General features: G+C 36.9%; 1 protein-coding gene across 2 annotated transcripts; it reads right to left on the reverse strand.

Moving 5' to 3' along the window:
• Positions 1-672: 672 nt before the first annotated feature.
• Positions 673-27,777, reverse strand: LOC307158858 (zinc finger Y-chromosomal protein 1). 2 transcript variants are annotated; one of them, XM_079871821.1, is made up of 8 exons: positions 27,343-27,777; positions 26,214-26,310; positions 24,734-25,078; positions 22,665-22,814; positions 10,564-10,683; positions 9,519-9,653; positions 8,490-8,624; positions 673-5,879 (listed from the first exon to the last, which is right to left on the reverse strand). In XM_079871821.1, exons 2-8 carry the CDS (start codon positions 26,278-26,280, stop codon positions 4,564-4,566), a joined length of 2,268 nt encoding a protein of 755 aa, XP_079727947.1. In that variant the 5' UTR covers positions 26,281-26,310; positions 27,343-27,777; the 3' UTR covers positions 673-4,563. The 2 variants fall into 2 exon arrangements, with proteins under 2 accessions (XP_079727947.1, XP_079727948.1); XM_079871822.1 differs by lacking the exons at positions 24,734-25,078; positions 26,214-26,310; positions 27,343-27,777 and adding an exon at positions 23,318-23,389.
• Between the last annotated feature and the right edge of the window lie 37 nt (positions 27,778-27,814).

Raw genomic sequence — 27,814 nt, forward strand, 5'->3', positions numbered from 1 at the left:
GGGATCGATGGTTCCATTAAAAGTCTTTAACATCCATGGAACTTTCCCATTCCACAAATTTAAAGTGGAAACAAGTTTTTCAGATCATTAAAATGATCTTCACACTAAGAAAAAATGGTTGTTTTAAGAATATTCACTAAAAGGTTCTTTGGTGGATCCAATGGTTCTTCTATGGAATCACAAAAATTAAGAGCGTACTGTATGCGATACTATGATTACTTTCACTGTAAAAAAATAAATAAAAAGTAGTTGCTGCCTTAAACATCCAAGTTGAATGTACTTAAAAACAATCAACTTTTTGTTGCTCTGAAACATATTGATGCATAAAGTGAAGAAAAAAGGAAGACCAGGCTGGCTCTACTTGTTCAATCTGAATGAAATACTAAAATGAAATCACATGGAAGTATGAAAATTATGTAATAAACAAAAATACAAATCGCTGTTTAGAGTCCAGCTCTGCTCCTCCTCAGTCTCTTTATGAGAAACAATTTTCTCATAATTTGTCCAAAATATTTGACTGGTACCGTATTCATATTAATGCATATGAATAATAAATCTTATGGACTTCACAGTAAATTGCTTTGGCTAAAAGCATCTCCCACATGAATAAATGTAAATGGGAAGCATTTACAAAAAGACCCTGAACCACACTTCCATAATAAACAGAGAATGCAGGAAAATACTTTGCCTTTTATTTCCTTTTTTATCATTTTTAAACAAATGTGAAGATACATCCATGACAACACAAAGTTCTGAACTCCTCTTTCCAAAGTGTTTACATCTACACTCTCTCTTTACAGATCTGTGTACAAAACAATAAGTTATAGTCCCATAGATTCCTACTTACATTTAACTATACAACAAAGTTTAAACGGTGACCAAATAAATATCTGCAGTATAAAAATGATCACAGGGAGAGGAAGAGGCCCGGGAACGTTAGGAGCAGTGACCGATTCCCTTCCCGACCAATGGCATCGTTTGAGCGAGAAGAACGCGTGGCCCTCATTACTAATGGTGCTGTTCGGACACAAACTGAGGCTTTTTCAAGTTCCTTTGGAAACCTCTAGCCAATCACATGCAAAGCTGGGTATGACATCATCCATCACAGGTTAGTGGAATTTTGATCCAAATTGATTCAATTAACGTTACATACACACACAAAACAGAGCATTTCCAACATGATTTGCCGTGTCAATTCCAGTTTTTAGTTTGCCTTGGTAACTGTAAGGGATGCCAGCTTGAGTGAGGTCTGACGTCGACTATTAAGTCAATTAGTAGGTATCAGGAGGCTAAAGGTGAGAGGTTATTGACAACGGCAAACATATCTGATGCATTGCTTTGAGAATAAACCAGGAAACTCTGCTAACAACACACTCATACACATACACACAGAAATATGATTATTTCTAATCTTTTTGTAGTTAAAAACTCATACTGCACGTTGTGTACACTGATGAGAGGAACGCTCGGCCTGATACTGTCAAATAGGGTCATCAAAAATGCTTTTGCAAGACATGATTGGCAAACTGAATCTAATAGTGATAGGAATTCATATGGCTGAATCTCTCAGAAAATAAAAATAAAAATACACCAAAATTCTCAAGTCAAATTTCACCCCAAAAACAAGAGATTCAAATAATCAATTATATTTTGAATCTATTTGGAGCATTAAGTTTTGCATTGTGACACTGAAAATAATTTTTACTCATTTTTTATTTGTCAAAACGTATCAAAATTTAAATACCAATACTTGTATTGCAGTAAAATAATTTTTTAACTTTATTTTACAGTAATGAAAACACTATTTCAACATGAACAGTTGCTATTTTTAATTCTTATTTAATTCCTATTACAAGTCATTTTTCAATGATGATATCATTACTGTAATCTAAAAAAAACGTACTGAAATACAATCATTTGTATTTAAATTAGCATGAAAGTAAAACAAAAAATACTACCATTATGTTTTTGTGTATCTCTCTTGATTGTTGGGTTAAAAATGACCCAGGCGGGCTCCTGGCATGACTATTATCTATTCAGTCAACATGTTTAGTAAGTTCTGTGGTCCCATACATCCAAGTGAAATGCATTTAAATCAGCTTACAACATGAGAAAACATTTACCCTTGCATGATTAAAATCTGTTACCACAGAATTCAAGCTTTCTTAAAATGAAAGAGGGAGCATCTGGTCTCACATACCCAAAATGCATTGCTGCAGTCTCATAGAGCTATTCTATGAATGTCCTGCGGTGGGTTCAGCGTGTGCTCAAAATGACCAACAATGACAGGAAAGTGAAGGCAGAGAACTGTGTTGAAAACAACTTTGTTCTGGAGGTGAATGGACTTGATCCAGCAAGTTAAAACTAAATTAAAAAGAAATGCAACAGTAGACAACTAGTTCTGCACAAACCTTAAAGGAATAGTTCACCTAAAGAAAAATTCTAGATTTTTAGTAAAATTTGGTACGATTTGGAATATATATAACAACATAAAAGTCATATAAACTACATTTATTGCTTTTTTTTGTTTGTTTTGGAGCTTTTCATACCATATTAGTGACTGAAAAGCTCCCAAACGAACAAAAAAAGCAATAAATGTAGTTTATATGACTTTTATGTTATATATATTCCAAATCTTCTGACTTCTAAGAAACAGAGCAAAAGTTAAAGGCATAGTTCACAAAAAACTCAAATTCTGTCATTTACTCACTCTCAAGTTGTTCCAACACTGTATTAATTTCTGTATTAATAACACAAAAAAGTATTTTTCTGGTCCCCATTGACTTCCATTGTATTTGTTTCTACACTATGGAAGTCAATGGGGTCCAAAAACTACTTTGTTACCAACATTCTTCAAAATATCATTATTTGTGTTCAACAGAAGAAAGAACTTAATGCAGGCTTGTAACAACTTGAGGATGAGTAAATGACGATTTTTGGTTGAACTGTCCCTTTAATTCACACGAAAGCCAACATTTTTAGCAAATACTGACTAATCGTATGACCATATGAACTACTATTATGGAATTTTTTGGTCTTTTTATGAGCTTGCCCTTTGTCGCTTTAATGAAAACAGCAGCTTAATGGGAAAAAACATGAATGTGATTGTGAGTAAATGACTTTTTCACTTTCAAGGTAAACTATTCCTTTCAAACATATTAGTCGTTCATTACAGATGTAGTTGTTTGATTCTTCAACAGATCAGTCATGATAAACGCTTCCTGCTATTATTAAAGTTTTGAGAGACCACACATTCCCCATTACCCTGTCCTGATCATACTAACATTGCAAAATAAGACTGAGTTTTTAGTGCCTATGGAAAACAGCCTGGTAATTTCCAACGTTTTTCTGAACATTAAAAACATTTCCTGGTGTCATCTGACAACGTCCACGTTTTTAAACAGCGATCAAGCAGACGGACATGCTAGTAAAGTGCAAGATTGAGTGAGAAATCCATGACATGGTCCTATATTCAAAAAGCATTTCAGAGAGTTTATGCGCTCGGAGGATTTTAGTTACAACACGCTTGATGACAGGGTGAACGCAAGACTCAAAAATGCTTCAGGAATACGCACCTGATCCCAGAGGCTGGATGTACATATTAGTTTCATCTGTTAAGGTACACAACCAAACATAAAACGTCTAAAGTTAAAGGAATAGTCCACCCAAAACAAAAATGTCATTATTTACTCACCCTCATGTCGTATGCTGTTTTATTTCCTAGAGAAGAGAGGAAAATTTCAGTGTATAACACCTTCAATTTGGGGTTGTCCTCACTAAAATGTATCACGAATATAGTGCATAAAGTCATAAAGACTATTATTATGGTGCTTTTTAGAGCATTTATGATAAGAAACATTGGTAACACTTTACAATAAGGTTCATTAGTTAACTTTAACTAATAATGAACTGCACCTAAACAGAATTTATTAATCTTTGTTAATTGCAACATTTACTAATACTTTATTAAAATCTTGTTAGCATTAGTTCATGCGCTGTGAACTAACATGAACAAACAATGAACATCTTTATTTTTAATAACTAACATGAACTAACCATGAGCAATACATTTGTTACTGTATTTGTTAATCTTTGTTAATGTTAGTTAATACATCAATGTTAACTAATGAACCTTATTATAAAGCGTTAACGAAACGTTTAATATTTATATAATACATTATCATCATAATTTATTAAATGAAATATTAAGCTAATAAAATAATGCAAAAAAGATTAACCAGGATATTCTCTCTATTTCTTTAAAATTAACAAAAAAAAAACTTTTACGTTCCTTGGTAGAAAGAAAGTCTTGCAGGTCTTAAACAACATGAGGGCGAGTGAATGACAACACCTTAAATTTTAGGGTGGACTGTTCCTTTAAGACTGCAAACCATGTGATCATTAAGCATAAAGCATGTGCACGCTTTCGCATACAGACACAACACACACACGCGCTGCTATGCATGAGAGGTCTTTGTAAGAGTTTGCTAACATGAGGGATTTCGAATCAATGGTTGTTTAGTGTCTTTATGGAAGTGAGCAGGAGGAAGAAAAGGAAGGTGTTCATTCTCCCGGCACCATGTCTTTATGATGTCTCATAATGTGCTGGTTTTTCTCCGAAGGTCTCCGGAAGCCCTTCGAGCAGTACTGACAGCGGTGAGGATAGTCTTTAGTATGGATGGAAATAACGTGTCTTTTGAAGCCAGACGCGTCTCCCGTGCTGTAGTCGCAATACTGACACTGATACACACGCCTTTCCCGCGGACCCTTGGAGCCAATGGCTTTCTTTACCGAGGGCGCTGCTAACTGCGCCGCCCCTATAGTCCTCTTGGGGGCGCTCTTTTCTGTGGGCGGGGCTTGTGGTGGCGACGACTCGGAAGTGGGCGGAGTCGGTTGTTGTGGCGTTTGTTGTTGCTGCTGTTGCTCCTTCGTGTGAACGGATAAGATGTGCCGGCTGAGCACGAACGGATCAGCGATCTTAAAGTTGCAGTGGCGGCACTGGTGCAGTTTCTTGGCTTTGTGCGACGCGGAGTGTTTCTTAAGCTCGGACGGCCGGTGGAAGCCTTTCCCGCAGATGGCGCACTTGTGCGGATAGTCTTTAGTGTGCACGGAAATGACGTGCCGTTTCAGGTCGCTGGAGTTGGAGCTGCGATGGTCGCAGTGGTTGCACTGGTGTCCGCGAGCGTCCTCGTGCGTCGTGGCGTGTTGTGTTAGCTCGTCCTCCTCGGCGAACGTTTGACCGCAACGTTCGCAGCGAAACGGAAGCTCACGGCTGTGCTTCGTTTTCACGTGCGTTTTTAGGTTAGACGAATCGGCGGATTTGTAATCGCAGTACATGCACGAGTACGGCTTCTCGCCGGTGTGCGTGCGCATGTGTTTTTTTAGCTCCGACGGGTGGCGGAAACCTTTCCCGCATTCCACGCATATGTGCGGGAAGCTCTTACTGTGAACGGCCAGCAGGTGGCGATTGAGCAGCCCTTGCTCGGCAGTCTCGTAATCGCAAAACTTGCATTTGTGCGTCTTTGCCGTGGCGGCAGGAGGAGAAGGCGACGCGATTGCCGTGGGCGTTTTCTGTTCGCGGTGGTGGTGCTGGAGACGGTGCGAGAACAGCGCCGCCTGCTGGTGAAACTCTTTACCGCAGGTCTCGCATTCGAACGGCGCTTTGTTGCTGAGCGCGTGGACCTCCATGTGGTTGTGCAGACTGGCTTTTTTGTTGGTGGTGAAGTCGCAGTCCGTGCACTGGTACTTCTTGCGGCTCAACACGTCCTGGTGGTGGTTGCGAGTGTGTCGCTTCAGGAAGCCGCGGGATTTGAACTTCTTACCGCACAGCATGCAGGGGTAGACCGTCAGAGGCTGTCCGTACGGGCCGATGATGATCGCTGGGGAGGAATGAGAGATACGGACAGTGAGAGGATGAAGGAAAATCAGATTTGTAGCTGATATTATGCAGATAGAACTAAAATTATTAAAAGAAGCATTTATGAAATAATTAAATTTAATTCACATTTATTTGCATAGCGCTTTTCACAATACACATCGTTTCAAAGCAGCTTTACAGAAAATGGTCCACATTATACTTTAGTGATCTGTTATGAGAGGTAACTGTCTAAGTAATGTATTTTTGAAATGTACATATACAAATCACAGTTAGCTAAAATTGTATTAATTTAAACAATGTAAGAATTTAAGGCAGAAACAATTAACTCATTAGATGAAATACAAACTGAAGAAAAATGTTGCCTTGACACTTAACTGAAATGCATTTAAGTTGAAGAACTAAAATTACTAACTGGAAACTGGAAATAAATAAAAACACAAATAAATAAATTAATAAATTAAAGTTATATTATAAAATTAAAAAAAGACAACCACATATGAAAATGAAAACTGAATATATATAAATAAATAGTAGTAAAATAACACTAAATACAACATACAAATTAATGATGGCAATCAGAAACCTTTTGAAAATATGTTAGTTACAAATGGTCTTATTTTTTCAACATCAAGGTAGAAATTCATATATTTTTACAAAGGCAAAATGTATATTTCATCATCTGAGCATCACCATCATTTTGATTTAACTAGATCATTTAAAATGGTCCTGCAGTGCAATAGATAAAAGTATAAACATAACATGTAATCTCTTACTTAACCTCAACAAAAACTGACTGTAGTAATAATAGTAATTGTAGTAATTTAATTAGTAATAATTAAAAAACGTGAAAAAATGCTTTTTAAAGAGTTTCAGTGCATCACGTTATAAGACATTTCAGGTATTGAGCAATTTTGACAATGTTAATACTCTCATATGCTCCATCCACACAAAATATTTATTTATTTATGAATGATGTTTACTACTGACAACACCTCAGGAAGATTTTGGAACTGGACTTGACTAAGAGAGCTGTGGCCACAAGAGGGCGCAATGAGCAAAATATTTATGAACCACATTAAATTGTTTATTTAAAGCAATTAAATAATATGGCTGTCTGTAAAAAGTGCATAGCATTTAAACTAATGTTTATAAATCAAACATAATTTAGTAAATTGCATAAACAATTATGAACAAAACAGCATATTTTAATACAAAAAGCCAAAGCGCTGATTTAGCGCTTGTTTACATTGAAAACAATGGAAAAGTGCAGAAAATGTGTTCTGTGTGAACGGCTTGGTTCTGGTTTTGACGTAACCAAGATCTTCTCTGCATTGAGCTTCTCTATTTCTGCAATGCTTTGAATGAACAACGCATCAGCGCCACATCTAATGGGTTCAACAGGATAGGCAAACAAAAACATTAAAACACAACAATGACTCTTGCAACATCATCGCATCTTGCGCGCCACTGATAAGGCTGCCTGATGCACACCTAAAGTTCAAATATGAATGTGGATTTTTATTTTACATTTTGACGAATATTCGAAATTCACATTTTAATTTGGCAGCCCTAAGTCATAACAACTAAAAAGCTTAGATTTTTCTCCATATAGTGACTTTAATGGGGGTTGAAGGTTCATTGAAGTCACTATACTTTCATGAGTTTCAGTGAGGCTTTAAAGGCTCTACACGATCCCAGCTGAGGCATAAGAGTCTTATCTAGACAAACCATCGCTCATTTTCTAAAAAACAACAAAAATATATATACTTTTTAACCACAAATGCTGGTCTTGCACTAGCTGTGATGCGCCACGCATCACGTGATCACGTTGAAAAGGTCACACGTGACGTAGGCGGAAGTACCGACCTAGTCAAGTCAAGTCAAGTCAAGTTTATTTATATAGCGCTTTTCACAATACAGATTGTATCAAAGCAGCTTCACAGTATTAAATTAAAATAATACATCAATGTTTGTTTCTAGTGGAAAACGTCCACGTTTGGTAATGCTGATCAATAGTATTGTACACCTAGTCTTTGCACGTTCACTTTGTAAACACTAAGTCAAATGCCCTTTACAATAAAATAAAATAAAATAAAATAAAATAAAATAAAAAAGGTAATACAGGATGATTTTAAAGTTGGTGGAGAAAATGAAATTAGTTTTTTGCCCAACCCTACATTTTTGAACGGGAACATGCATGACCTTTAAACGTGATTTCGTAATGCGTGAAGTCGTGCACGTGCAAGTCGAGCATTTGTGGTTAAAAAGTATATATATATTTATTTATTTTTATTTATTTTTTAGAAAATGGCTGATGGTTTGTCTAGATAAGACTCTTATTCCTCAGCTGGGATCGTGTAGAGACTTTGAAGCTGCACTGAAACTGCAATTTGGACCTTCAACCCGTTGGACCCCATTGAAGTCACTATATGGAGAAAAATCCTGGAATGTTTCCCTCAAAACCCATAATTTCTTTTCGACTGAAGAACGAAAGACATGAACATCTTGGATTACGGGGGGGGGGGGGGTATGTGAGTAAATTATCAGGATATTTGAATTCTGAAGTGAACTAATGGTTTAAGCAGTTAGTGTCAGGTGAGTGTGCTAATACCTGTCTGGACCTGTCGGGGTTCAGCTCGTCTCTTCTTGCCGTGTTGCCGGTTGAGTTTGTCCAGTGCATCCGACTCGTCGATGTGCAGTAACGCGCTCGCTGCTCCATTACGGTTCTCACAGCCCTCGTCCGCACCTGCTTATGACAGACACGTCAGCATATTCAAGAATTATTTATGATTAGAAGAAACATCCTACTGAATGCAACATCACAACATTACTGTCCTTTTAAATGCTGATATCAGTCACTATCCAGACCAACCCAGTTTCTACTTCCAAACATAAAAAGCTTTGATTGCCAGAAAAAAGATATGCATAATTAAACTCAGATTAACCAGCACTTCCATCACATTTGACATGAATGTTTCTAATGTTAATCCAGCACATAAAAGAAAGGGTATTTTGATATTTCATCACTGCTGGGTTGACAATAGTAATTTCTTGATTTTAATTGGCTCTCATTTTGATGAATTGATATTCCAAGAATCAATCTTTTATTCTATGCTGTTTTCAGTCAATGTTTTAAAAATTTAAATGTTTCTATTTAAAAACAATGAATTGGAGTAGAAACAAATATATAATAAAAAAGTTGTTATTATTATGAAGACATTATAAAAACTGTTGTAAATATGTTTGTATACATTTTTATTGGACTGTTTATTATTATATCTAAAAAATAAATGGCAATTGAATTTAGTAGTTTGGACTTTTGTGTTGTTCATTTTAAACTTTAATATCATAGAATTACACCAAATGACAGGGTTCCCCGTATAGTTTGCAGCATTAGTTGAGATTATTTTCCCTAGAGAAAAATTGGCATGTACTGTACCTGATATATATTCAAATGAATCAAATGGAGAACGAAACAAATCATGAGTCAATAACCCAGCCCTACATTTGATGATTCCTGTGTGCATGCATTGTGTTGTTTGTAGTCAATAGACACTAGCTTATTTAAGTTCCCGTTTTACTACATGATCTGGGGGTTTGTAGTGTCAGTGACATGAGGAAGCGTTTCGAGTGTCCTGACCGTAAGCAGCTGCCCACGCAACAGGCATGAAGTCCTTGCTCAGCGCAGTGCCATCATACGGCCTGTCATGAGGAACCGGCTCCTCGCCTCCAACCACCACCTCCATGTACACCTCGTCCGAGAGCTTAGAGCCTCCTGCACACACACACGTCAAGCTGATGCTCAGACCCACAGAACCAAACAGAAACACTCACCTAAATATTCAACAACAGTGTCGAAACTTAAATAATAATGTCCAAACTTAAATAATAATGTCCACACATAAGTAGCATGTTTCATGCCAATTCAATCCTTCAAAGTTTCATCTTTGAAAACATTAGCTTAGTAAATCAAACAGGAGTACGGTTGGGACAATAATAACTGGTTCGACAAGTTCGCAGAAAGTTACATAATTTGACTTTTGCAGAACAGAAAGAATGAAGCAATTTGAGCAGAAACTAAGAGGCTATTTGAGCGTTTGCAGCCAATAATCAAGGAAACGTGTTATGAAGAGAGACGGGCGGCATTACTAAAGCCTTAAATCACAGTGTGAATTACTTTATATCAGTAATTCTATACATCACAATATAGTTATTTATGCTGGAAATTTAAGTACTTAAAATATTATATTAAATAAAATAACTTTTAATACAAAATTGAAGTAAATAATCATGTATGAATGACTATTTTGGGATAATCCAGTGAAAGAAATACTGAAATGTTATCTGGAAGAAAAAAGAAAAAATATATATTTTATGTCAGTTAATTATCTAGGCAATTATTTTTAGTTTGTTGAATTACTAAAATTACTAAAACTGAACTAAATAAGACATAAAAAAACTAGTAAAATAGCCTGTTGTAAGCATGTCCATTTATTGTTATATTAACATGCTAAGTAATGATTTTGCTCAACAACCATAAACAATAAAACTTTGTGTTGAGCTTAACAACACCTCATATATTCAATGCTTGCAATTATATCTGCCTCGGTATAAACGTCAGACCTGATGCCACATTTCTACTGTTGCATTGTGTATAGAGTCATACCGCCCAGTAAGAGTCTCACCATCAGTCTGTGTATGATGACCGTCTCCCACAGACATGTAGACCATCTTCTCTCTCAGCGGGCGAATCACAGGCTCAGCCAGAGCGACGGCCTCATTCTCACTGAGGTCCACCGTCTCTCCTGCACACAAATCAAGCATCAGACAATTACTCACCGATCTGGTGTTATTAAAATGACACACAGAACCCTGGATCACAAAACCAGTCATAAGTCGCACAGGTATATTTGTGGCAATAGCCAACAATACATTGTATGGGTCAAAATTATCCATTTTTCTTTTATGCCAAAAACCATTAGGATATTAAGTAAAGATCATGTTCCATGAAGATATTTAGTAAATTTCCTACCGTAAATATATAAAACATGTATTTGTGTGAGTGAATGCAGCACAATCGTGAACATAAATGAACAACTTTAAAGGAGATTTTCTCAATGTTTCGATTTTTTTGCACCCTCAGATTCCAGATTTTTAGGGATGCACTGTGTTTACCAAAACGTATGTTTTCATTAGTGTAATTGAACTCTGTATGCTGCTTTAACATCACCCACTGTTTCAGTCAGCCCTCCAAAATTATTTCAGCTTTTTGATGGTTCGGACGTGTATTTTCCGATTGCTGAAATTTGCATCACAGCCCTAGTGTACTTCTAAAATAATTTCACATTTCTGCTACATAAATGACCCAATTTAAATACACATTCAAATTGGGTCATTTATGTAGCAGAAATGTGAAATTATTTTAGAAGTTGGTGCCTTCTAGACTGAGAAAAGCCAGAAAATGTATTTTTGGCTCATGTGGATGAAAGACAACAACTCCCAGAATGCACTTGCTTCGCTGCCCTACGAGGACACTCCCAAGCCACGCCTACCGGTTACAGAGGGCAGTATCGGGAGAAATGATACAGCTAGGCTACTAGTCGACTCGAAACTGAAGAGATGGCGTTTTATGGTGAGATCCCCCTATGGGCGGGTTGAACACATGCGGGACGAGCTCCTCCTACTGGCTGGAGTCTCTCGCCTCTGGACACAAAAGCCTCAGATGATGATAAATGACGATTTTTGGGTCATCAGAGGTTTTTCCAGACACACAATACAGAAATCTCTCGTCTCAGGGGGACATGAGGGAGGGAAGCACGGTCACTCGAGAATACTAGCGGGTTTCTACTGATACAAAGCTCAATGCTAATCGTTGAAGTATCCCTTTAAATATGGCACTATATGTAGTGGTGTCCAAAACCATAGTGCACGTTATCGAGTGCATTCATTCAATCCCACAATGCTCCGCAATAATGAGTGTACAACTGATTTTTATACATTTTCCAAACCACTGTTCCAATGTGGCTACAGAGTAATATCATGCAGGAATAAATTCCTTTTTTATTGATTAAAAAATTGTTTAATTAAGGTTTATACATGCTAGTTTACATGAAAGAGTTTAAGATAAATCTTTTCATTACTACTGGAGCTTTCAAATAATTATTAACAGCAAGCACAAACTATGCAAAAGCAACAGCCCTTCATTCATTCCTTCAAATGGACTATATTAGTGGAGTAATGTAGGGAATAGTGGTATGGGCGATTTTGAACACAGCATGGATTTTTTCTGATCTTTACTTGCCCTGGCAACATTTTCAGTGGCAAAAATGAAAAATGTCTGGATCGGTCCCAACAACTACCTCACAATACGATACAAATTTTCATGATCATGATGCATATCATAATTGGATCACAAGTGAAGCTGTGGCAAATGTCCAAGAAAGACCGAGCATTTCCACCAGGACAATGAATCTGCAGTTTTAGTTTGAATTTCTGTCACACGTCATTGAAGAAACTCTGACCTCCCTGAAAAACATCACCACATCACCTCTGCTACTTCTTACTGAGCTGCGGGTTTTATCATCTGCCCATATCCAGTGATGAATTTTAAACAAAAAAAAAAATTAATAATCATTTTCCATAATTGAAGTAAAGTGGAAATCAAATAAAATACAAATATTAGATCAGTTTCTATATTAGTTTCTATATCATTTTATTTTAGTTAACATTATTTTAATTAAAAGGTACAATGTGTAAGATTTTTGTAATAAAATATTCAAAAACCACTTGCACGGTGTGATATATTTCATGCAATTGTGTACTTACATTATCCCAAAAGTTCCCAAGGATTTGTAAATCCAGAGAAATTCCAGTTTTAAATAATGGCTCGTCCCTTGTCATTGTCGCATATCAATTATGTAATATCCGCGGCCGCGCTATCCTCGGTTTCCGCTTGTAGAAACCATAGATACCCCATTAGCAGCCGTTTCAATGGGCGCTATACGTAAGCCGCTAATGAGGATCTATGTGTATATATATATATATATATATATATATATATATATATATATATATATATATATATATATATGATACAATATCTTGTACGCCGCTGTTGTGTCGTTCACAATCATCATGGTTCACGATTATTGATTGCGAGTACAGAAAATGTACGTAAAAAAACGTAAACGTATATCAACTTAGGCAAGCAGGCTTTGGGACGTGATCTGTCCACAGAAAATCCGCTCTCGCATGTGTTTTAATAGACAGGCAAGCAAATATATATTATTTATTGTACACATACAGTTATATTGCATTTTGTTTGTACTTTAGTAACGCTTTTTGTCAAGTCTATGGCAGTGAAATTAAATACAGTATGTGTTGCACAAAAATATTTAGCCATTAGCCTACTTGCAAATACTGTGGGTTTGTTCAAATGTACTTTTAGTATGATTGTTTTTAGTGTAAAACTGTGCAGCATTAACCCACCAAATCAGTAACAGGCTAATATAGCATTACATTTCATGTTAATTCATTACGATGACATAAAATAGTGTGATCAAACGTTCAGGTAATAAAAAAACTAATTTATTAGCTGATATATAATTTATATGATTCCTGTATACAGGCCACCAGAGCAACATACAGACTTTGTCAAAAGAATTTGCTGATTTTCTATCTGAATTAGTACTGGCTGCAGATAAAGTCTTAATTGGTGATTTTAATATCCATGTAGATAATGAAAAAGACTCATTGGGATTGGCATTTACAGACATTCTAAACTCTATTGGCGTTAGACAACACGTGTCAGGACCCACTCATTGTCGTAATCATACTTTAGATCTAATATTGTCACATGATGGAATCAATGTTGATGGCTTTAAACTCAAACTGAGCGATGACATCTTAGATCATTATCTAGTCTTGTGTATACTACATTTATACAAATCAACTCCAAGTAACAAATATGGTAGAACTATCACTTCGGCCACTAAAGATTGCTTTATAAATAATCCTGGTCAGTTTCTAGACCTCGGCATCCCAGATAGCTTAGAAGAACTCAATGTCACAACAGAAACTACTGACTCCTTCTTAAAGAAGATAAAGGAAAACAGTCAGATGCCGTGGTATAACAAACACACTCGCACCCTCAAGCCTGAAAAAAAAATGGAGCACAGCTGGAAGAAAACAAAACTAGAGGTATTTCGTATTTCGTGGAAGGACAGTGTTACTGCATACAGAAAGGCCTAAACAAAAAACTGCTAGATCTGGGTTAGGACATTTCCAAACAGAACAGCATTAATTACTTTATGAATGTCTTTACTTGCAAGTTTGATACTATCAGATGAGAAAATTATAACCATGCAACCGTCTACCACAGTATCGCATCAGGGGCCGTGCTATAGACCCCCTGAGGAGGAATTCCATTATATCTTTGCTATAGAAGAGGAAGAATATTCTAAACTTGTTAATGCATCAAAATCAACAACACAGTGTTTCCCCTACCATTATATAAGGGGGGCGCCCCGCCCTCCTAACGGCTCCCCCCGCCCCCCTTGAAGGTCAATTAAATTTTATTTTATTTTCTTTATAGCGCCAGATTACAATTTGTTATTTTATTAAACAAACTAAATAGCCCTTAAGTAATATGTTATTTATCTTATTTCCACGATGGCATGTCTTTTCTGTCTGTGTTTGCGCGTTTACAATTATCCCAACGAGTTCGCACGCGCGCACACTCACACACAAACACTTGCGTCACATACAGATGACCACCAGCGGACAGAGAGCGCGCGGCAGGAAATACGTTGCGTCAACCAGATGAAAACCAGACAAAAATATTTGCGTTTTTTAAACGCTCACAGGGAACTGAAGATGGCAACACTCGCTCTACTGCGAGTAGCAGCCGAAGTAGCTTTTTCGGCGTGCATGTTAATCAATGAGTGCATTCACACCGCGAGCAGGAGCGTCGCGTGAGCAGCAGTGAAGGGTTTCGGCGCCGAGTCTATTTTTGCTACTGCTCACGCTCAATTAAAGTGAAAGTGATGGACAAAATAATTATTATTTCACACAAAAAGTGCCCAAAATGCATGTCTAGTGTGTTTTAATAAGAACTGGAGTAGGCTATGTCAGAAAATAATATTTATAGAAAATGTACCCATTTAAACTTGTTTTTATTATTCAGTTTGGGTATAAGTACTATATGGTGTTTTATAAAAAATGTAAAATAAAATTGTAAACTAGTCAGAATATACAGTATAAGCTTTCTTTTAGTTTAATTTTAGTTAACTTAATTTCCCACACCAGGAGTAATTTATATAGTTCCATTTTATAGCGATTATCTGTTAAAAAAAATTTTTATGTTCTATGCAAAATGTCCTATTAAAGAAATAAATATTTGTGTGTGCTGTAAAGTGGCTAGAAAAAATGAAATCGGAATCGGCTAAAATCGGTATCGGCAGGTCAAACTCAATGAAAAATCGGAAATCGGAATGGCCAAGAAAATTGTAATCGGTGCATCTCTAATAAAAATAAATGTTCCAAAAGTCCCCCCCCCCCCAGGGCTCCAGACTAACTTTTTTTATTAGGAGCGCTGTAGCCCCTGACTTAAAATTTTAGGAGCGCAAGCAGAAAATTTAGGGGCACACCTTAAATCACCTTGCAATGCAATTATTCACATTTTCCCCCAAAATAATTGTATTACTGACAAATGCTTTGATAATAAATAGCCTTAACGTACAGAAATTACAATGTGCAGTTTTATTTTAAGTTCACAGGGCTCCAGACTAACATTTGAGGGCAGCAGCACTAAGTTCTACAGAAAGTATTTGGTAGCACTGTGGGATGACAAAGCACTGAGCTTAATTTGAGGTGTATAGATAAAGTTAACTTTAATTATTATCATTCATAATGTCTTAATATTAATTCAAAAGCATGAGTGACAAAATAGATATTAGGGAGTGAAAATAGCCAATAAGCATCCTCTGCAGCTATGTTTACAATAGTAATTTAATCTTTAATCTTTTTTTTTTTTTTAAATAAGTGTGAGTTTTCCTACTTATTTAAACTTTTAGTTTTATAAATAGGTACAATCTTTAAAGGATGAACAAAAAATGTTTTGGTCAACACATTAAAAATAACATTTAAATATGATATTATAGCTTTGAAGTGCTGGAAAAAGATGTGTAGGCTACTGTTATAACCACAGTATACCATAGTTACAGTAAGTGTAACTACATTAAATCCAAGGTGAATGTTGCTGATCTGTGGACCTAAAGCCTTTTATAACTTGTTCGTTCATGGCACGATGTTTCTCCTGGTTTCCACGTCAGTGCTGTTTGATCGGATATGGTTTATAACAGAGAATTCTGCGTCAAATCAGAATGCTTCTCACTGGATCTCGCAGCAATGTTATTAATTCTGTCGCGAACTCAATGGATTTCTTCACTGGATCTCCACGATGTAACCGTTTCGCGTGATCGAGATCCGCCCGCGACTGGCGAGAGAAGCTCTGCGCTGTCTATTATTGGTTCTAACTATTAAACTGTCTGTGAAGCAGAAATGAGTAGCGCAGCGCAGTTTTTTCCCGCTTTCATTTTGTTTTGATTTATTAACATGTCACGGCATACTCTATACTTGAGGCTGAGATGTGTCTAACTAGCGTATTGTGTTTAAACTGCGAAGTGCCTGCACTGTCGGCACATTTCGTTTTCCCCGCAGTTCTGGGGTAGCGACTGCAACATTCGCAGCTCATGGAGTTCGTCACCTTACAGTACCTCAACCAGCTGAATTATTGCAGACAGTCTTCCCGAAAATAGTGGGTTCAGGCCTTTATCACCTTACAAACCTCTGACTCATCATCCGACTGTGTCTGTCTGTGACATTGATATTTGTCTCCGTCTCCTTTCCACGGACGTTTACGCGCGCTCGATTATATCTAGTACCCTCCCCCTCCACACATTAGCCAGTTACAGTGGCCATTCCCTATTCTTCTCACACTCATTGGCCTGCCACACATTCCGGATTCATTGACGCGCCCCTTCCACGTTTAATGTAAAAAAAAAAAAAAAAGAAAAAATTACTGGTCGCACATGTGCGACTGGATGTAAAAATTCAGTCGCACACTCTCAAATTTTGGTCGCAAAATGCGACCATTTGGTCGCAGTCTGGAGCCCTGCCCCCCCCCCAAAGCTGTAAACCTAGGGGAAACACTGCAACATGTACAGTATATGTTAGACCCTATCCCGACTAAGCTACTGAAAGAGATGCTTCCAGAAGTCATAGACACCCTTTTAATATTATTAAATAATCACTATCATTAGGATACGTACAAAAAGCTTTTAAAGGAGAACTCCGGTCAACTTTAACATTGAGCTCATTTTTTTGTACATTTGGAGTGCCGTCAATACAGAGAATAACGACAAAAATCGGTGTTGCCTACACCGTGTTATCCTCTTTTTAAAATTTGCACCCTGTTGACTTCAATGGGGCAAGTTTTAAACCTGCTTTTAGCCTCTTAACATCCTTGATGTGTCATTACAAGTGCACAGCCATGTTGAGTGATTCCTTCGGAGTGAACGCGGGTCAATCTGACTGCAGTAGATGTGAAAGATATGAATAAAAATTATATTTATTTAGCCAGCGCTCATACCTGTATTTACATCCTGTTTTCGGTCAAAGTCCATAGTAATTGATTGTCGAGTTCACGCGCATTGGTTTAGTACCTATGATCATGCGCGTGAACTCGACAATCGATTACTATGGACAACCGAAAACAGGATGTAAATACAGGTATGAGCGCTGGCTAAATAAATATAATTTTTATTCATATCTTTCACATCTACTGCAGTCAGATTCACCCGTGTTCACTCTGAAGGAATCACTCACATTGGCTGTGCACTTGTAATGACACATCAAGGATGTTAAGAGGCTAAAAGCAGGTTTAAAACTTGCCCCATTGAAGTCAACAGGGTGCAAATTTTAAAAAGAGGATAACACGATGTAGGCAACACCGATTTTTGTCGTTGTTCTCTGTATTGACAGCACTCCAAATGTACAAAAAAATGAGCTCAATGTTAAAATTGACCGGAGTTCTCCTTTAAGCTGGCTGTTATTAAATCTCTTATTAAAAAACGCAACTTGATCCTAGAGAACTAGTTAATTACAGACTTATATCGAATCTCTCTTTTCTGTCAAAAATACTAGAAAAAGCAGTGTCCTCACAACTAGTGTTGTCACGATACCAAAATTATTGTTTCGATACCGATACCAAGTCAAGAATTGCGATTTCGATACTTTTTCTGAAAAGGGAGAAACACTCTCAAATATCATTGCTGTGCTTTATTTTAAAACCGGGACAACATTCTAATCATATAACACACTAATAAATGAGGCCTCTACTTCATGTTAAACATAAATATATAGCAGGAAAGACAACGTCGGCAGTATTGACGGCAAAATAGTCTACAGAATATTTCGTTCTGTATTGACAGGTGCAGTATTTGAAAATCGATAATTTTTTTTTAATTACATTTATATCTGCATTTATGTCAAAGCCTAGAGACTTTCAAACATCAAAATGTAATTTATTAATATGTATTCGTGTCAAAATGACATAGAAACATCTTTTCCTATTCTATTTTGCCTGGAAACGCAGGTAGTGTGCTAGCTCTAACCTGTAAACATGGGAGCCGAAAGAAAAACGGACACGCCACGCAGCTGAGACGCTCATGCCACGCATCCAGTGTGTCGCCGGCCTTAGAAATCTGGAACGCGGTCATTCTTAGAAGTATCGATACTAATAAATTTAGGAATCGTGACGTTTTTAATTTCCTGAGAATCGCGATACTTTTGAAGTATCGGTGCACCGTGCAACACTACTCACAACTATGTTTCTTTTTAGAAAGAAATCTGCGATGATTTCCAGTCAGTATTTAGACCGTTTCATAGTACTAAAGCTGCGCTCGTTAGAGTTACAAATGATTTGCTCTTATCGTATGGTCGTGGTTGTATCTCTGTATTAGTGTTACTGGATCTTAGTCTTGCATTTGATACTATTAGGGATGGGACGATTACCGGTTTCACTATAAACCACGATAAAATGTACTGACAGTTAGTATTATCGTTTAAAATTTAATTATCATTAAAACCGTGTTTGATTATCGCGATTTTAATAACTCACTGTAAATCTTGTCCAGCCAGCCAACAGTCCAGCCAACAGTCTGACCAGAGTCTGACGCAGGCGCAGCGCGCAATGTTGTTGTTGTTTTTTATTCGAAAAGGAATGGCGGAAGGCAGTGACCGTGCTCGGGAGATTTTTCAGCCTTTTAAGAGGACCAAATCTGAGGTGTGGTCATATTTGGGCTTTTACAAAATTCCTGAGGGAAACTTAATCGAGGATGGTCACTACAATAGGGGTGGAAACACTTCAGATCTGCCGAGTCGTCTTGTGTGACCAACACCCACTGTTTATAGCGAACGCAAGTCAAGTTAACTTTGAACTCAATACCAAAACTACGTCTGGGAAATAATTGGGCTCAAAATGTTGTTTTGAGTTGAAATATTTTATATCAATCACTTGAAATAAACGTGAAGCTTCTGCGAAGAAAAGTTCACAGCAAGTGGCTTTGAGCCAAAGACAAACGATCAAGTTCAAACAAGTAATACTAATAATAATATCATTGTACACTTATTACACCGAATTTTTTTTTTTTTTTCACATAATTACGGGGACATATTGAATTGAGATTAATGTTTTAAATTTTACCTGTTTATAAATCAATTTTGTACAGCGTACAAAACAATCGTCCATTGCAATCTATTTTTTACAGTCTATGGTTGCGATACCGTGCGCTGTGCTATAATGTGTTGCTATTGACGACGGTCATTATAAGGAAAGAAATGCCACAGAAAGAATATAAAATTGCTTAAAAAAGTGCATAGAGCTGCTTGTTTTATTTGTTGTTTGTTGATTTTCAAATATTGAACTGTTTTTAGTGTGAGCATCAGTTCTTTTTGAACACTTTCATCTCGTTTTAACAAAACTGTGATAATATTGATAATCACGATAATTTTGGTCACTATAATCGTGATATGAAATTTTCATACCGTCCCATCCCTAGATACTATCAACCTCAACCAGGGCCGTGCAGAGACCTCTGGAGGGGCAGGTGCTCAAAGTATAAAAGGGGGCATATGGAACAAGGCTTTAAATAGGGCTGTGATCAAAATACAGTAACAGGGTTTTTACAGCCTCAAAATGAGGCGGAGGTGGTAAAAATCCTAATAATGTATTTTAATAATAAGATAATTAAATTAGTATTTTTTTGTAGATCATCATATAGCCTAATGTGTCTCCCACATTATTTTTGTTGGTGGAGTGTGGTACCTCTAGGGGGGTCCGGGGGCATGCCCCCCCGTAAAAAAATTTTGTACATTTTAAAGATAAATTCATTAATTTGGTGCACTTTGAGTCACCCGAATCCACTGTTAAAAATAAATAATCCACCCGCAAACCGCCCATATTCTCTGATTTAGATATCTGCATCTGATCATCACATTACAATTATTCAAATTCTCAGTGTTAAGCATGATAATATGGTAACATATCACACTGAAGTAGGCTGATTTAAAATGAACATTTATTTAAAATAAAAGTTCTTCTTTTGGCAAAATTACATTTCCTTAATAGCCTAAACAGTGGCTTTTCTCCCTTCAAACTTAAATTGTCAATGTTTCATTACATCACTTTGAAAACACTAATTTTTTGTACCTTTTAAAAAGGGCATTTTTCCACTATTTTTATTAAATGTATGCTCCATCTTTCATTTCAAATTCTCAAATTTGATCAATATATTCAATTAAAATAATAAGACACTAGGCTGTTACCAATCAAATTAAATAATTAACATTGAAAAATTATAACTGTATTAATTTGGATTATTTTAAATATTTTTGAATATACAAATAAGGAATGTTGAAAAGAATGATACTTTATAAAACTAAACCGCCAGTAGGAGGCGGCAGGCGACCGTCTTAATGAGCGAGTCATTGAGTCATTCATTCAAACGATTCATTCAAACGGCTGATTTATTCAGAATGAGGCAGTTTATGAATGGGTAATTGAATCTTTGACTCAACCGATTCGTTCAAAATGCTGAATCATTCAGTAATGCAACAAGTGTTGCTGTGAGATGCGCTATGGTTCTGCAGTGATCTTTGTTTGGAACTATTTTCGCTGCTGAAACAGAACAAAAATAGTCATTGCGTCTAAAATGTAAGTGACTTAATTTTAACTATTTGTTTATTGACCTGCTATGAAATCAGTCTCGGTTTCAATCTTGATGGCATTCAGGAAAACAGTTACTTCTATAGCCTAACGTTACACACAGCAATATAAACAACATCTCTGCATTCTCTCTTCACGTCGTCCTTGTAAAATAATAATAAGTAAACGAACATCAAAATCACTTCGCTGAGAATGAAACGCCACTTAGCAGCAGCCGCAGATTTGAAGACATCCTCTGGTAGTGCGCGTAGCCGCGCGAAATAAAAAAAAAATGTGCGTGCAGCGTGAGGAATGAGGTGAAAGGTCATCATGTGGGTCATTTTATTTACGGCTAAATTATTATTAATGAATTCAATAAATATATTTGTTTGACAGGGAAGCTGTGCGCAAACAGGAATATATATTATTTTTCAAAAATAGAAAAAAGCACCCCAGAAAAAAGGGCACTTTCTCTCCAGGAATAAAAAGGGCAGGTGCTCAAGCCCCCTTTGATGTCTATGTGTGCACGTGCCTGACCTCAACATCCTTTTGAACAGACTCAAATTAGATTGGCATTAGTGGAATTGCATTGACATGGTTCAAATCATACTTATCTGACCGTTATCAATTTGTAGCAGTAAATGAAGAGATGTCTTATCGATCACAAGTTCAGTATGGAGTACCACAAGGCTCAGTACTAGGAACGCTGCTGTTCATCCTGCACATGCTACCCTTGGGAGATATCATTAGGAAGCATGGCATTAGCTTTCACTGTTACATTGATGATACTCATCTCTATATTTTTTGAGCCCTGACGAAACAGACCAATTCACTAAATTTATGGAATGCATACTTGATATAAAAATTTAGATGAATAACTAACACTTGATGGCTGCTCTGTCAAATCGTTGTCGTCGGTTAGGAACCTGGGTGTGCTCTTTAATGCCACTTTTTTCATTTGAAAGTCACGTGTCTAGTATCTGTAAAACCACATTTTTCCATCTTAGAAATATATCTAAACTACGACATATGCTGTCAATGACAAATGCAGAACAGTTAGTTCATGCGTTCATGACCTCAAGGCTATATTAATGTAATGCTCTACTGGGTGGTTGCCCTGCACGCTTAATAAACAAAACTACAGCTGGTCCAAACGCAGCAGCTCGAGTTCTTACTAGAACCAGGAAGTATGACCATATTAGTCCGGTTTTGTCAAGAATAAAGGTATAAATAAAAGTTACAATGAAGTACTAAAATGACTAAACAATTAAAAGCTAAATGGAAATATAAAAGAACAAAAACTAATAAAAAAAATTACAAAAGCACATAAAATTACTAAAACTTTTTAATATAGTTTTAAAAAGAAAAAAAATGGAAAAATAAAACTTTAAAAAAATTAAAACATTGAAAATAAAAAAAAAAAAATAAAAAAAATTAATGCCAATTCTAAATATTATCCAAAACTATAAAAGTATATAAATAATACAAAAGTAACAGTGGCTCAATCTCTTGTAGACTCACCAAGGTCGTCCTCTCCCGAGTCTGCTTTAAAGATGTAAACTTTAATGACTTCCTGTCCGTCCTCATCTTTCTCCACCTCCTGGTCATCTATCGCTCCCTCTACCGTCACCTCCTCGCCGTCTCCCGACACCATCTTACCAGCGTCGTCCACTACACGAAGGAAGAAAGACCAACATTATGAACAGATCATTCGTTTTATGACAGAAAAACTAATAAAGGGAAATGAGTCCAAAAAGATCTGATACAAACAAGCAAACATTGAATAAACAAACAATGACAAATAAACTGGACACTTACTGAGTGAACAAACAAATGAGTGAATGAACTAGTTAACTAATAGAATAAATGAATTAGAAACAAATGAACGAATAAATGAAGGAATTAACAAAAAACTGATTGGAATAGATTAATAACGACAAATAAACTGAAAAGTAAGTGACTGAATGAATGAACTAATTAATCAACAAAATGAATGAATGAATGAATGAATGAATGAATGGACTTAACAAAAGAACTGATTGGAATAAATTAATAACGACAAATAAACTGGTAACTAAGTGAGTGAACAAATTAATTAATTTACCAACAAAATGAATGAACGAATCGATGAACGAATGTACGTATGAATGAATAAATGAAAGAAAGTGAATTACAGGAGATCATCAGGTAGTCTCCACAGCTGTCCGAGTCGTGTTATGAATGAACGAATGAACGAATGAAAGAAAGAAAGAGAGTGAATTACAGGAGAGCTGTCCGAGTCGTGATATGAATAAACGAATGAAAGAAAGAGAGTGAATTACAGGAGATCATCAGGTAGTCTCCACAGCTGTCCGAGTCGTGTTATGAATGAATGAATGAAAGAAAGAGAGTGAATTACAGGAGAGCTGTCCGAGTCGTGATATGAATGAACGAATGAAAGAAAGACAGTGAATTACAGGAGATCATCAGGTAGTCTCCACAGCTGTCCGAGTCGTGTTATGAATGAATGAATGAAAGAAAGAAAGAGAGTGAATTACAGGAGAGCTGTCCGAGTCGTGATATGAATGAACGAATGAAAGAAAGAGAGTGAATTACAGGAGATCATCAGGTAGTCTCCACAGCTGTCCGAGTCGTGTTATGAATGAATGAATGAAAGAAAGAAAGAGAGTGAATTACAGGAGAGTCCGAGTCGTGATATGAATGAACGAATGAACGAATGAATGAAAGAAAGAGAGTGAATTACAGGAGATCATCAGGTAGTCTCCACAGCTGTCCGAGTCGTGTTATGAATGAATGAATGAAAGAAAGAGAGTGAATTACAGGAGAGCTGTCCGAGTCGTGATATGAATGAACGAATGAAAGAAAGAGAGTGAATTACAGGAGATCATCAGGTAGTCTCCACAGCTGTCCGAGTCGTGATATGAATAAACGAATGAAAGAAAGAGAGTGAATTACAGGAGAGCTGTCCGAGTCGTGATATGAATGAACGAATGAAAGAAAGAGAGTGAATTACAGGAGATCATCAGGTAGTCTCCACAGCTGTCCGAGTCGTGTTATGAATGAATGAATGAAAGAAAGAAAGAGAGTGAATTACAGGAGAGTCCGAGTCGTGATATGAATGAACGAATGAACGAATGAATGAAAGAAAGAGAGTGAATTACAGGAGATCATCAGGTAGTCTCCACAGCTGTCCGAGTCGTGTTATGAATGAATGAATGAAAGAAAGAGAGTGAATAACAGGAGATCATCAGGTAGTCTCCACAGCTGTCCGAGTCGTGTTATGAATGAATGAATGAAAGAAAGAAAGAGAGTGAATTACAGGAGAGCTGTCCGAGTCGTGATATGAATGAATGAATGAAAGAAAGAAAGAGAGTGAATTACAGGAGAGCTGTCCGAGTCGTGATATGAATGAACGAATGAAAGAAAGAGAGTGAATTACAGGAGATCATCAGGTAGTCTCCACAGCTGTCCGAGTCGTGTTATGAATGAATGAATGAAAGAAAGAAAGAGAGTGAATTACAGGAGAGCTGTCCGAGTCGTGATATGAATGAACGAATGAACGAATGAATGAAAGAAAGAGAGTGAATTACAGGAGATCATCAGGTAGTCTCCGCAGCTGTCCGAGTCGTGTTCGGGGTCCAGGCCGTCCTGCTCTCTCCCCTCCGCCACCAAAACATCCTCAGTCATCTCTGCCATGGCAACACCATCCTCCTCCTCCTCCTCTTCCTCCAGTGACATCACACAGGTCTCCACGGCAACGCCCTCGTCGTCATCGCAGTGCACATACTCGGCAACCACGTCCTCGACGGCGTCCTGGATGACGAGCTCGTCGGAGGAGAAGCCCTGAACCGACCCCCCCTCCCCCTCCACCTCAGACACCAGCACTGTCTCCTGCAGCTCCACCACATACTCCTCGTCTCCAGCACCTCCCTCGCCTGCAACACACACACACACACACGTGCACTCGCTTAGTAAGCCTGCCAAAACTACTGCTAACTGAGTCAAAGAAGTTTGATCACTAAACCACAATTCATAATGACCAATTGAAATGGTTAACCACAGGTTACTAGATTTCCCCAAAAAATACATATTCATAAAATAAATATTATATATTTAATAATGAATAATAATATTTATTATATTATTATTACTACTACTTTTAATTGTTGTCTAATGTTTTTATTACTGTCAAAAAGCAGACATAAAACAATTTATATATATATATATATATATATATATATATATATATATATATATATATATTTATATATATATATATATATATATATATCTCATGTAATACACTATAAGCATAAATATATTTCTAATTAATATTATAAAAATATATTTTTGAATTTGATATTTTAATTAAATTGAATAATAAAAACATTAGATGACAATAACACAAATTTTTGTAATATAATAATAATAATATACAATATTATCAGAATATTATCATAAAATATATATTATTTACCATTTTATATCTGCTTTTCTACATATATAATGTCATTATTTAATACATATAAATGTATATTTATAATATACATTTATATACATAATATATATTTTTGATATAATTATATGTTTTAATTTAACTGTTTAAAAATATATAATTATTATAATTAATTATGATGAAATAAACTATAGATTAATTTAATAATATTTATTAAAATATATTTTTGTTGTGAGTTGTGGCATTTGATGTTTCTAATTTAAATAATTAAACAAAATAATTAATAAATATTACAAATATAAATGTATATTTATAATTGTATATCTTTAACTATAAATATAATTTTTATTTAATAACATGACAAATATTTTTTATTATAATTATAGTTAATAATTATACAAAATTCTAGATTTTACTTGTTTATGCCATCATATTCATGTCACATATGCCATCGTACATGTACATCTAAAAGTTTACAAATTGTTTTCATGCAAATTTCAACTTAATAATCTTTCTCTAATGTGAACAAATGATCTCTAGAATGAGAATGATGCAACATTAGCATTATGAAAGAAATAACCTTAGAAAGGACAGACGTCTGGTGTGTTTATTACCTGAGCCATGCAGTATAATCTTCGGCTCCTGGGAGCGGAGAGCAAGCCTTGTCACCTCCTCATCCATCGTCTTTATTCTTCATTGGCCACGGCACAACTAACACAACAAACAACACATACAATTAATCATTTAACCAAACACAAAATGACCAGCTATTACATATGAAGAAATGAATAAATACAGAATGAAGCTTTGCTTTCTGGACAAGGGGGATCACAACAACGTGAAAGGGTTCAAGAACTAGTTGTCATATTGTAAACATACAATAGCTTTAAAATGGATGTACACTTGAATAGACACACACAGACAGGCAAGCATGCAAACAGATAAATATGGAGGCAGAAAGACAGGCAGACTTACGAATATGCCTAATAAATAAGAGCAGATTATTGACGGACATGCATGTCCCTTAAATTTGCAAATGACTGCGACAAGATGAGTGACTGGAAATTAATGCAACACACACATATTAGCACCAATAAATGGCTGTGCATTAGGTTTGTTATATAAAATGATGCAATGCATTATAAATACAACGCAAAATGCATTAAAAGCTTTATGCATGAGAGGAAACACATGAAGCTTCATGCAATTTGAGAAGAATATGTGTACCAGCCATAGACTGTAAAAAAAAAATAGGTAGCAGCGCGCGCCGAAGCTTCCCACCCCCCGCGCGCAGAGAAAAGCAGCGAAGGCTTCCTCGTATTTCAGCACCTGAAACCGGACATAAACATGGCGCCTTGTTGTGGCCATAATTTTTCCCCTTCCACTGAAAACAAAACCCCGCCATTTTGAGCCATAATACAGCGCGCGTTTAATTCCCACGCATACATATATTACACATAAGCGAGCACGCGCTCTCAGCTTTGAAACAAAGGGGCGTTTAGTGTCGCGCGCCTGTGCGTGCATGCAAGAGCATTTATAAACAATAACCCTCCCCCAGTGAACAAGGCCTGAGTGCGGCCTGCGTAAAGGCCCGGGGCCCGGCGGCCAATCCGAGGCCTCGAGTCTCCAGCAACATAATGCAACAAAACCGTGCAATTTCAGTGCATTAATCCAGCATGCGCGTGCAACGAGCTTGCGGGATAAACCTCGCGCGGTCTGATTCACCAGTACACGCGCGCTTACCATAGATCAACGCACGGGGCGGCCTCCAGATTTTCCCCGGGCAGGCAGGCCGTCGGATTCCCCCAGACTCGGGCAGGGTTGGATCGGGAGTTAGCGGGCGTTGGGCGGGCCGCGGAGTGCGCAAGGAGGGCGGAGCTCCACACACACACACACACGCTTCAGCCCGCAGCTTCTCCACAGCGCGCGACCCGCCGTCAACGCGACACGTCACTGCGCAGAGTCGCAGGAAAACGCGGAAGGCCGATGATGAACAACCGTTTACCCAGCGAACGCGAAGCTAACAGAGACAATTCCCCATGCAAAGTGCATAAGCATGTTTTAAACTGACTGTTTAACCTTCACTGACCGACGAATTCATGTTAAAGATGTATGTTTCCATTGTTGGCCCTTAAAAGTGCCCACTGGTTGGGTCATCCCATTCCCATGCACTGCGTTTTCATGCCCACTGGGACCCAGGAAGTCTCCAGTTTTA

Source organism: Squalius cephalus (assembly GCF_949319135.1).
Source record: "Squalius cephalus genome assembly, chromosome: 5".
Taxonomy (NCBI): domain Eukaryota; kingdom Metazoa; phylum Chordata; class Actinopteri; order Cypriniformes; family Leuciscidae; genus Squalius; species Squalius cephalus.

Coding starts and splice junctions, on each gene's coding strand:
- LOC307158858 (XM_079871821.1), bottom strand. CDS start 26,280: ATGGATGAGGAGGTGACAAGGCTTGCTCTCCGCTCCCAGGAGCCGAAG. Junction 22,815..24,733: donor AGACTACCTGATGATCTCCT/GTAATTCACTCT, acceptor TCCTTCGTGTAG/TGGACGACGCTGGTAAGATG. Junction 10,684..22,664: donor CTCGGGAGAGGACGACCTTG/GTGAGTCTACAA, acceptor ATTTGTGTGCAG/GAGAGACGGTGGACCTCAGT.